This window comes from Furipterus horrens, unplaced genomic scaffold (genome assembly GCF_987537825.1).
Source record: "Furipterus horrens unplaced genomic scaffold, mFurHor1.1.pri manual_scaffold_2, whole genome shotgun sequence".
Classification (NCBI taxonomy): domain Eukaryota; kingdom Metazoa; phylum Chordata; class Mammalia; order Chiroptera; family Furipteridae; genus Furipterus; species Furipterus horrens.
The window spans coordinates 145,259,657-145,272,015 of NW_028327172.1; the positions used below are offsets into that span (position 1 = coordinate 145,259,657).

General features: G+C 34.3%; 1 protein-coding gene across 1 annotated transcript in view; it reads left to right on the top strand.

The window, feature by feature from the left end:
• MALRD1 (MAM and LDL receptor class A domain containing 1) overlaps nt 1-12,359 on the top strand; it is a 622,346-nt gene that overhangs the window by 67,486 nt on the left and 542,501 nt on the right. Inside the window, 2 exon segments of the mRNA XM_090268028.1 lie at nt 5,174-5,266; nt 9,770-9,976. Of these exon segments, the coding sequence (XP_090124154.1) occupies nt 5,174-5,266; nt 9,770-9,976 (300 nt within the window).

Here is a 12,359-nt window from a genome sequence, read left to right on the forward strand (position 1 = left end):
TATTATAGTTGCCCTACTCCCCCCCCAATTACTTTCCCCTGCTCCACCCACTTTCTCCCTCTCCCACAGTCAATACCCATTTAGTTGTCCATGTTCATGGGTCATTTATACTAGTTCCTTGACTAGAGTCTTCCCCTTCTTTTTAAACCTAACTTTAACTGAAAACAATTCCTCTACAAGTGAGAAAATACCGGAGACACTGAGAATTTCTATTGCAAAGAACAATTTATTTATAAATTGGAGTAAGAAAATCATAGATATAAAGATCAATCATTCTAGAAATGGGAAGCATCTGACAATAATAGCAGAAATTCTGACATTGGAAAAAGAAGACCGTGAAAACATTCAAATTCATTTCCTTTGGCTCAGGATGTTTCCGGAAAATCCAGTTGAACCTTGCACATCACATCAGCTAGAATAATTTTTTAGCAGAAGTTTATCATCTGCACTTACCAAGTGCACTAAGCATCTATCAACATCTGTCAATAGCATTTTCTTCAGAAGTTCCAAGTACCGTAGTAATTAATCCTCAAGTACGTATCAGAATGCTTATTATTAGCAAGGTATCCAAAAATTCAAGAGGGGTTTTTCTCTTCATAATTCTATTACATCACCTCTCCCTTTTCCTTCTGTGTCGTTTTCATCATGTCCAATCTTCTTTTTTCTAGTTTTCTTTTCCAAAACATTCACAGAGTTCTGAAGCATAAAGGTGGATGAATGCTCTCATTAGATGGACTAACACATTGTTGTTTGTTATGTGAACAAGACACGATTTGTACATTCGTACTATCTTATGTCTTTGTAGTAGTATATGCTTTGCAGTAGTATTTGGCAGTCTAATGCCCTAGAATCTAATTGATGTGTTTCATTCAATTTGGTTAAGTGTGGGGTGATTGGAAGGGGAAAACATCTTGCCCTTTCTGCAGTTCTCCAAACTTCCACGATACATGGAGGAAACCTTACAAAAAAGGCTAAACTTTGCCAATATATGTTGTAGTGTTTACGTTTCAGTCATCTTTCATTTATTGATACCTGGGCCATGTGCACCAAGCCCTGGGATCCTCCATGCAATTTGCAGCCTTCAATAATTTCCAATTTCCTTCTTCAACAAAGAAATTTTAGAGTTATTTTGTTATTTTTATGATATAATTAAATAATATATGGCCCTATGAAAGTGCTTTCACATGGCAAACAATTAATTAATATTGAATAAATTGTTGACTGAGTTATCCTACTTTTAAGTAGAAATTTGTATCATATCTTCTAATTCTGGGAATTATTTTAATCTGCCCTGAACACCAGTGATGGACTTTTAAAGTTTCAATATATGTAGAATAGAGCTATGAATTACTACAAATGAGTGATATTATTCCTCTGTTGGCTTTGTGATAGTACAAGAAAATAGTGAAACAAATTGGCCTCAGATACCATCTCTTATAATAAGAATAGAGTTATCAACATTCCATTTCCCACATTATGAGAAGTTAATTGTGGAAAACTGATCTGGTGCATTAATTGGAACAAATTAAGTGTACGTCATAGAGAGTGTTGACTGATGTTTCATTCATTAATTTACCCAGTATTCTGCATGACAGTGTTCTATTTTTTTCTGACACTTTATTTGCTATTTATTCTTTATACACGTAACATGTTAGTCAACAATGCAAAATCTGTATTGAGGTACATTTAAGTCAAGTTGACATTTTACCACACACTTAAAAAATGGCCCTAAATCTATCATTTACAAAATCAGCTCTTGATGAAAATGATCATTTACATCTTCTATGAACACAATTAAGGAAAACCCTTGAGCTATGTGCAGGTAAATCAAGAAATATCTAGTGAGACTGCTGAGTCATTTTCTTTATATTCAGAGGACATTAGAACTTGAAAAATACTGTATGTATAGGCCTCATTTAATCCCTTCTGCTTTGCTGCCTCCTGAGACTCAATGGTTTGGCTGAACTAAGTGGCTGGGTTGGTGAAGAATGGGGTGTTCTGTGGGCTTCGCTTTAAAACTGGTTTATCTTTTCTATCCTAATGGCTTGGACCAAAAGGGCTCAGATGTCTGAGGCGGCGGGGGGGGGGGGGGGGGGCGGACCTAAAATATTCCCCGCAGTCCAAACTAAGTATAGTGGGCAAAAGGGTTTTGGACAGGTGTGATGTGCCTTTCACACCTTCCTCCAAAGAATCCCTTTTTTTTGTTTCCCCCCCCAAATGTGGGACATTGAAAAATTAATCCTTGTCTTTTGTCATCTAGTGGTTATGGATTGAATGATGCCTTTTAACCCTGTTGCCAAGTCTGTTTCCCCAGAATGCAACAAAATTGCCAAACTGTTAAAACCCAAGCATGCTGTTATGCGGGGACAGCCAACTGATCTGGAGTCTGCAAGATCCTTCCCCATGTGGGAAGGCCACCCTCCCCTCCACACCCCCACTCTTATTAGGGATTTCTGGACCCAAGGGTAGGTAGGACGACGACCATGTCCAGCTTGAAGCAGCTAGAGGAGCTTGAGACCTTCGCCCATTGTCCTTTATAAGATTATAAAGGATCTTAAGTCTGAGAGGGAAGAATTGTTACAGAGCGCCCCCCCCGACCCCCCCAAAAAAGTAAATAAAAAAGAACAAATAGAATTAAATTAAAAAATAGAAAGAAATGCTCAAGGAAATCCTACCAAAAAAAAAAAAAAAAAAAAAAAAAAGACACTAGACAGTAACCCAGAGCTGTATGGGTAAATAAATATTTCAATGAAGTTTAATACATAGTCAATTAGAAAAGCTAAAAAAAAAAAAAAAAGAACTTGAAAAATGGAAAACACAGATGAGAGACAAATCATTAAATAGAACATTGACTCAGAGTCAGCTTTTATGTATAGCAGTTCTAGTTTGTGTCATCTGTTATTGGGTCTCTGTTCATCATCTGTTAAGGCAATAATCATAGCAACAACATATCTTGTATCCTGAGGAGAATGTCCTTGTCAGTGAGCCAAAGAATAATGCCCAGCTTGTGGTATTTCTACATATTTTCTAAATTCCCACTGGCAAATAGGAATAAAACAGTTGGGCTAGAAGGACAATGCCTTAGAAAGTAGCTTTTCTTATATGATACAGTTTTTAAAGCCATAATATGCTTCCTTTGAAGGAAGATCTTTAGCAAAGAACATGAGCCTATCCCCACATGCAATCAAAAGTAGTTAAAATAAAATAAACTTTAAAATGTGTGCATTTGATTTTTTATTATTGACACTGTTACAGATGCTCCCCCCCACTTTCTTCCATCCTCCAAACCCCCACTAACTTCAAGAGGAGAGGAAAAGCTGAGATCTCCAAGATATCTAGTAATAACCATTTTTCCTGAAGGGGAAAATGGCATCATTGATGCTCATCTGAGGGAGTAAGGTCATTTTTAAAATTTTTATTTATTAAGATAATAAAAATTAGAACATCGCTTGACTTTTCTGAACTGAAGGTCTCTTTCTTGTTGACACCTATTGAAAGTAACTAGATATAAGTCTGTGAGAACAGAAGTAAAATAAAAGCTGATTTTGAGTACTTGGGGTTAATTACTTTTCTTTTTTATTATTGTATCATGAGACAGGAAAATGTGGTAGAAAATACCTACATTTCATACACAATATACCATTAATTTAGTGTACGGAAAGCCATTTAAGTTTAGAAAGAACTCCGCTCACTTTTCAAAAAAACGTAAATGCATTCTTCTTCCAGCAGAACGGAGGGAAATCAATTAATCATTGTGAAAAAACAGAGCACAATTGCTTTCAATTATTGTCAAAAAGTGAAAGTGAGGGGAAGTGATGAATGCAACTTGCCAATAGTGTCACTAAAAGCATCTGTGGAGGACATGTGTCTTGATGCTAAATAACTGAAGTTGCATGGGAGATAATTGGAAGAAAAACTAGTTGCATGTCTCAACATTTAATAACTCCAATTCATCATGAAGTGACCTGGAAGCTATCAGCTAAAATATGTTGACCATGTATTTTTCCCTGTCTTGTGGGAATCTTAAGAGTTGCTATAAATAAGTAAGGAAATGAAGTACATTTTATTTTATTTTAAAGGTTTTATTTATTTAAATTGATAGAGAAGGGAAGGGAGGGAGGAAGGGAGGGAGAAAGACATTGATGTGAGAGAGAGACATCTCTTCGCTACCGTCCTCAGGGACCAAACTCGAACGCAGGCATGTGCCTGACTGAGAGTCAAACCCACAACCTTGGCTTTGTGGAACAATGCCCAACCAACTGAGCCACACCAGCCAGAGCTGAAGTACATTTTAATAGGTTTAGACTATCTTCTGAAATATTTAAGACTTAGAAATTGAAGTAGACATCAGAGGGTAAAGGATTATGTTGAAAATAGATTCATTTTTAAAGAAAAACTTGGTTATGAACCAAATAAGTGAAGTCAAGCGATGAGATAAATGCTTACAAGAGTTTTAGAAAGTACGAGCATCATGATTCATTACAACTAGATGACACCTTCCAGAGCTGTTGCCTGCCTCACAGTGAAAGAGGGCACAGAGACAGTCAAAGCTCATCCTAAGACATATTTATGCCACTTTCTGCTTTTTTACTATGTTGATACATGAATAATTAATGCAACCTATAGGTAAATATTATGAAAAGCCTGGTCTATCATTACCAGGATAATGTCAATTAACTTGACTGTGATGAAAATCCAAAGAAAAATAGAATTATTTCAGAGCATAGAAACATAGTCATGAATCATAAAGCCCAACACCACAGGCAAAATTCTTTAGTACATTATAGATTTTTATTGAGTATGTTACCTCATAATGTATAATAACATAATTTTGCATATACTTCTAAACCTGGGAAATAATCATTATACAGATGCATGATATAACATATTGTAAGTTTTCTGGGTTTGGGCAAATGATAATGACATTATTAATTATCATACAGAATATCACTGCCCTAAAAATCCTTAATGCTCCACCTATTTATACCCCCTCCCCATTTCCTTATTTTTCCTTTAAAAATGTTATACAGCTTTTTAACAATACTTCAGATTTCTAAGCACTTAACATCATACAGGTAGGGTAAACTCTATTAAAATGTAATTAAAAGAATAGGCATGTAAATATGAAAGTAGAATTTGGGGAATGAGTACTACCCTTTTCTTCTAATTAAAGAAAGAAGAAATATTTTGGACATACAACACATCAACTCACAGAAAGTCGGTGAAAACAAATGTTTTAATACCAGAAGGAATGAAGACATTTAAGGTAAGAAAGGAAAAAATATTTTATTATGTTTTATTATTAGCTTTGCAGTAGTGAATTTATTATCGCTAAATTTAAGTTAGCATTTAACTGAGGGATGTAGATTTGAATGTTTGGAGAGAGCAGTTACCTACTGTTTTCATCATATCTAGACCTTCTCAGGTCAAATTTCCCAATTTCCCAAGTGGAGGACCCAGAATGAGAATGTTCTTGTTTAAAGCTTCCTCTTTCTCTATGGGCTCCCTCTATAGGATGCCCAACATCATGCATTACAACTAGGGAAGCAAATTGCATTACAAAGCAGATAAGTAATAAACTGGTCTTGAAATACAATAATTTGCATTTTTATAGCACATGGATAAATCTACCTATACAGGGATATATCTGAAAGGTACATATGCTCAGCGGGAAGGCTGTCTCTTAAAATTTACTTAGAATTTTGTTGAGATTGTGCAGAAAAATAGATCTGATAGTGTTTTCTTAAACTTTCATAGTAAATGTTTGCCTGTCAATTCTTTTCCAATATGATAGCAATATCACAAAATATAATGTTAGTGGGATAACACTTAAATATCGGGTATTATTAATTGCTATTTAGAACTTTACTTTTAAAATGCAGTACTTTATTTAAGATTCCAATATTTTTATGTTGTATATAGAGTATATAAGCATGCTTATACTGGAGTCTCAGTTTATGTGTGGCTCATGAAACCAATTTCATTTCTTATGCTGATGCCACATTCATACATTTATATAGGCTTTAAAAGGGAGAAACCAAATGACACTGACCTGTAATCATGAGACTTTTAGCATCTTGCTTACTGCTGAGGTTGGAATTTCTGAACCATAGCATTTTTGTAGCAATCTCAGTAAAGCTGAGGGTTATATTAAGTTAACATTTTGACACTATTTTAATTTTTCTAAGCTGATATCTATCTTTATAACTTCTGAAAGAAGTAATAAAATATTGGAGTTCATTCTTTTTACATAGACTGAATATTAAAATTTTATTATTTTTAACTCAAAGATAAAGTGAAATATAAAGAAAATAAATTGGAAGATCTTCTAAGTTTCCAAGTGCATATTAAATCTAATTAGATTTTTAATAGTGGCAGATTTTTGAGACTTAAGTTTGAACTTTTCAATATTGGAAATTCAAACTATGTATCTGCATATCTGATCTCTTGCTGCCAAGAAAATATACAGCATTAGATCCAATAATTTTTATAAAATATTATTATGATACTCATGGGGAAAGTGTATAGCAGCATACTAAATTTTCTTAATATTAGATATGATTTAAATTTAATTGTCTAAATCGTTAAATATATTTGCAAGCTGAACTTGATCTGAAGTAAGTCTAAACAAACAAATACATATTTGTTCACGTTTTTGCAAAGAAGAAAATTTATTCACAAAGTTTTACCTGAAAGAGACAAAAGAAGCAGCTTTTATTTTTACTATCTTGTTTATATGTTAACAACATCTAGTTCAGCACTGTCCAATAGAAATTTCTGTGGTAATGGAAATTTTCTATATCTGCTCTCTCCAGTATGGTAGCCACCAACTACATTTAGCTAATTGAAGACTTGAAATGTGCTTGTGCTATGGAAGGACTAAATTTTAATTAATTTAAATAGAAATATCCTCATTAGCTTGTGGCTACCATATTGGACAGCAGAGAATGTTGTTTGCTATACACTCAGCTATTTCTCTTTCACTTCTGGTGTTAAGTAACTGTTGCTCCTGGTAAAACGTCAAGGAGTATTAATACTTTGACTTTATATTACACTGGACTAGCAATATATGGTTGTTTCACATGCTGATATTGTATACCTTCAAAAAAACTAGCAATTTGATTAGAGAGAATGAGATTTATTTCCTTTAATTTGCACTCCTTTGATTATTAAAGATATTTTTGATAAAAATTAACAGATTTTTATATTTATTCTTTAAGTTTTCTATTCTCCTGTTGCATTTCTTACTCTTTGCCTGACATTCCTCTTTATGCATTCCAATACTACAGTATTCCCTCACTTATCGTGGGTATTACTTTCTAGACCACCCGGCGAGGTAGGAAGCTTATATTTATTCTACACTCTTAAACCTACATAACTAACAACATACCTATATAGTACCGCAAAATCCCGCAATATAGCGAAAAACCCGCGATAAATAAGTGTATTTTTTATTATTGTTTTTCAATTGCAGTTGTCCCATTTTCCACCATTGTTCCCCCCACCCAGCCCACCCCTTCTCCCACAGTCACATCCCACCGCGTTGTCCATGTCCATGAGTCATTTATACATGTTCTTTGACTAAACCCTTCCCCTACTTACCCGACTTCTCTCCCTCTCCCCTCCTCCCTGATAACTGTTATTCTGTTCCTTGTTCAATTTTGTTCATTTGTTTGTGTTGTTCCTTAGTCTTCTGTATTAGGTGATATCATATGATATTTTTCTTTCATTGCCTGGCTTATTTCACTAAGCATAATTCTCTCTAGTTCCATTCATGTTGTCGCGAATGGTAGGAGCTCCTTCTTTCTTTCTGCTACACAGTATTCCATTGTGTAAATTTACCACAGTTTTTTGATCCACTCATCTACAGATGGGCACTTAGGCTGTAACTAGCACTTGGCTATTGTAAACAGTGCTGCTATGAACATAGGGGCACATAAATTCTTTTCAATTGGGGTTTTAGGATTTTTCGAGTATAATCCTAGCAGTGGAATCACTGGTTCAAAAGGCAGTTCCATTTTTAGTTTTCTGAGGTAATTCCATACTGTTTTCCATAGTGGCTGCACCAGTCTGCATTCCCACCAACAGTGCAGTAGGGTTCCCGTTTCTCCACATCCTCACCAGCAGTTGTTGTTTGTTGATTTGTTGATGATGGCCCTTCTGACAGGTGTAAAGTCGTATCTCATTGTGGTTTTTATTTGCATCTCTCTGATGGTTAATGATGTTGAACATTTTTTCATGTGTCTACGAACCCTCTGTGTATCCCCCTTGGAGAAGTATTTGTTCAGGCCTTTTGCCCATTTTTTAATTGGGTTGTCTGTCTTCTTGGTGTTGAGGCATGTAAGTTCTTTATACATTTTGGAGATCAATCCCTTGTCTGAGGTATCATTGGCAAATATGTTTTCTCATATGGTTGGTTTCCTTTTCATCTTGCTGATGTTTTCTTTTGCTGAGCAGAAACTCTTTAGTTTGATGTAGTCCTATTTGTTTATTTTTTCCTTTATTTCTCTTGCCTCAGGAGATGTATTGGTGAAAATATTGCTACATGGGATATCTGAAATTTTTCTGCTTATGTTTTCCTCTAAGACTTTTATGGTGTCATGGCTTACATTTAAGTCTTTGATCCATCTTAAGTTTATTCTGGTGTGTGGTGTAAGTTGGTGGTCTAATTTCATTTTTTTGCACATCCCTGTCCAGTTCTCCCTGCACCATTTGTTGAAGAGTCTCTTCTCACTTCATTTTATGCTCCTTCCCCCTTTGTCAAATATTAGGTGACTATATAGGCCTGAGTTTATTTCTGGGCTCTCTATTCTGTTCCATTGATCTATATGTCTGTTCTTATGCCAGTATCAGACTGTTTTGATTCCCGCGGTCTTTTAGTATAGTTTGGTATCAGGTATTGTGATTCCTCCTACTGTGTTCTTCTTCCTCAGTATTGCTGTGGCTATTCAGGGTCTTTTTTTGTTCCATATAAATTTTTGAAGTATTTATTCTAGGTCTGTGAAATATGTCATTGGTATTTTAATAGGGATTGTGTTGAATCTGTAAATTGCTTTGGGTAGTATGGACATTTTAATGATGTTGATTCTTTCCAAATATGAACATGGTATTTGCTTCCATTTACTTGTATCTTCCTTAATTTCTTTCTTCCGTGTTATGTGGTTTTCCAAGTACAGGTCTTTTACCTCCTTGGTTAAGTTCATTCCTAGGTACTTTATTTTTCTTGTTGCTTTGGTAAATGGTATTTTTCTTTTAGTTTCTACCTCTGATATTTTATTGTTGGTATACAGAAATGCCTTTGATTTCTGCATATTTACTTTGTACCCTGCTATTTTAAATATAATATTATTAAGAATCCCGTGACACAGTGAGGCCACAATAAGTGAACCATGTTATACAGAGGGACTACTGTACTTTCAGTAGTTAAAAAACCAGGTACATCACTCTTGCTGTGTACATAGGGACAATACTTACATTTTTATTTGGAAATTAAAGAAAGATAGCTGCAAAGATGATGAGTAAGTAAAAGGTTAACAGTCGGATGCTGTATTTTGTCTGATCATGGGTGGTTTCTCAGAACTCAGTGGGTCTAATATACCCATCAATCTTATATGTGTGGGTTAAGCGTCTCAAGTAGGAACTTGATTATCAATTGTATTTGCCTGCTCTTTCAACAGGCTTGTTCTTAATAATTTAATATCTATTATTATTGTAACTAGTCTTTTAAAGAGATTATGAACTCATAAATTTTTATTTTTTCCCACTAAAGATTATATTTGAAGGGACTCTTTCAAGCCAGAGAAGTTATATTGGTCTGGACCAGCTCTGGGTCTATGCCTGTGCACAGGCCCCTCCCAGAAAGCTTTGCTCTGTGGATGAATTCACTTGTGGCAGCAGACAGTGTATTGCCCAAGAATCAGTCTGTGATTCTCAGCCGGACTGTTTTGATAAGAGTGATGAAGACCCAGTGACTTGCTGTAAGTGAATCAATAGTTCAGTCATTAACATGCTTAAATTCATGATTGTAGTTGGATTTAAAATACTAGAGGGCATTAAGGGGGATAAATGCTAGTGGAAAAAATACAATAAGGATGGTTTACAAAAAATAAAATAAAATACTAATCTTTGTTTTAAGCAAGGTAAAACTGATATGAAATAAGATGAATGTATATTCTTATTCTAAAGCTAACAGTTCTGTTCTTTGTAGGAGTCTCTATACTAATTTAATGTTTTAGTGATTATTAGGAACACTGCAAAATTTCTCTGTTTAACAGATGAATAGTTGTGATTTATGGTGTGTGCATCTTTAAAGAGAGAAATGGAGACATATATTGTGGATTGCTAGCCTTTGTAACTGCAGGACTTTTCCCATTCTGACCAATTATCTAGGAAGCTGTGGGGAGGGTATGAACAGGTTAGAGGCTGCCATTGCCTTCCAGGAAACCATGATGACTATGGAAATTGTCAGCCACAGTTGGTATTCATGACTGGGCAAAAAAGGCCCAACACCTTTCTTACAGGCCTTTTATGGAGATCTTTGATAGGAGTGATGACAAGAAATACTGTATCTATTCAAGCCTAGTCATATTTAAAGAGAAAAATAATTTAACCACATGATGGTTCTCATATAATGTAACTTAGCAACAAAGATACTGTGTCTCTTTAGAAACGATGAATTCCAACTAAATGAATCCAACTCCTATATCTCAAGCAATTTGGTTTAAAAAAAAACTATTAAAATTTGACATTTATTTTGTTGCCATGTTTTATTTTAGTGAGATATTTTGTTGAGCAATAAAAAAACATTGCAACAAGGTAAATGTCACCTTTTTCAGGAGAAGTTCCTTTTACAATATGATTCTGTTGGGTAAGTAAGGATTTTATTAAGAGCAATGGAGAAGGATACAGGAAACAGGAGATAGAAAAGCGAGGAAGAAATCCTCTAATATTTATCAACAACGATTCAATTAATTCCACAAACACCTAGCTTTAAACACTCATTTAACAAAATATCCACTTACCAATATGCTCTCAATAGAATTTTTGTGTGTTTTTCTTTCTGTTTTTCATTTTTAAAAATGTGAAGACAATTTATTTTCTCTAATATGAGTGTCAGATTCCTTTCTGTATTTTATTTTTAATTTTTACAGTGTCTTATCTTTTCTGCAGAAATTTACCTAATGGTTTGTATTACTCTCATTTCAATAACTGAAAATAAACATATTTCTTGATTTTTCAATTCTATAATTTGAAACTGAGCTTCTTCTTTCCCTTTTCCCCCATGTTCTTCTTTTGATTTCCTTATTCCAATTCTGCCAGGATTATTAGTAGATATTTTGGCATTTGATTTTGGATATATAATCCCATTTCTCCTCCTGTATTGAGGTTTTATAGACTAAACATCTGGCATTTTTCCAGTAGAGTGTGATACCATTCTGCCATGTCCTTGGTATTAATGCAGGGACAAATGTTTATTCTTATCAACAAATAGTGATACTTCTTAGCCTGTTAAGTTTACCAAATAATGTTACCTTATTAGACCAAAGACACCCTGGCATGTTTGGTTGGTTGAGATGACTGGGTATAGGAGATATGACAAAAAAATTTAGGCATACTACATATTATAAAATATATAAATATATATATGCACATATCCATATATTCTGATGTGAATGAGTATTTCATGTAAATATTTGTAAATTTTGCTCTGAGGAAAGGATATATAGTAATTGAATTATTAGAAGTGATTTCATATACTATTTCCTGTACTAAACAATTTAATATATTTGTGTATATATACATACACATGCATATATAGTATTGCAAAATAAGATTGGCCTCCCCTTGAAATGTAAAACCATTTTGAAAAACTTTACATGTATTTTATATTTGTATTTTATTAATTTGAATTTATAATTTAAACTTTTCTTAAAATAGAATTTTCAAATTTATGAAACACAAGAAAAATGCTTTTATATCTTCTTTTTATCCCACTCTTATCCTAAAGATAACTCTTTCAGACAGTATAGTTTATATATGCAGTTTGAAAAGCACTGGAGTACCAACCACATTCTGAAGATGTAGGGAATATTAACTCATTGATGCTGTCAGTTAGTATGCTGTACTCAGTGTAGACAGCAGAGTCAGTATGTTTTTCCCAAAACTCACACTCATTCAGGCATCTTTCCATTGACAAGTTCCCTTCACAGTGCCTTTTCAACAGTAGTGGATTTTAAAATGTGAATGGGTTTGCTAGACTTTTGCTGCTCTAGTGTATGTGGTAGATCAGCAGCATCAGAGTCAGCATTATCGGGCCTCTTATACTAAATGCAGAACCTCAGGCCCTACCCGGGCGTTAC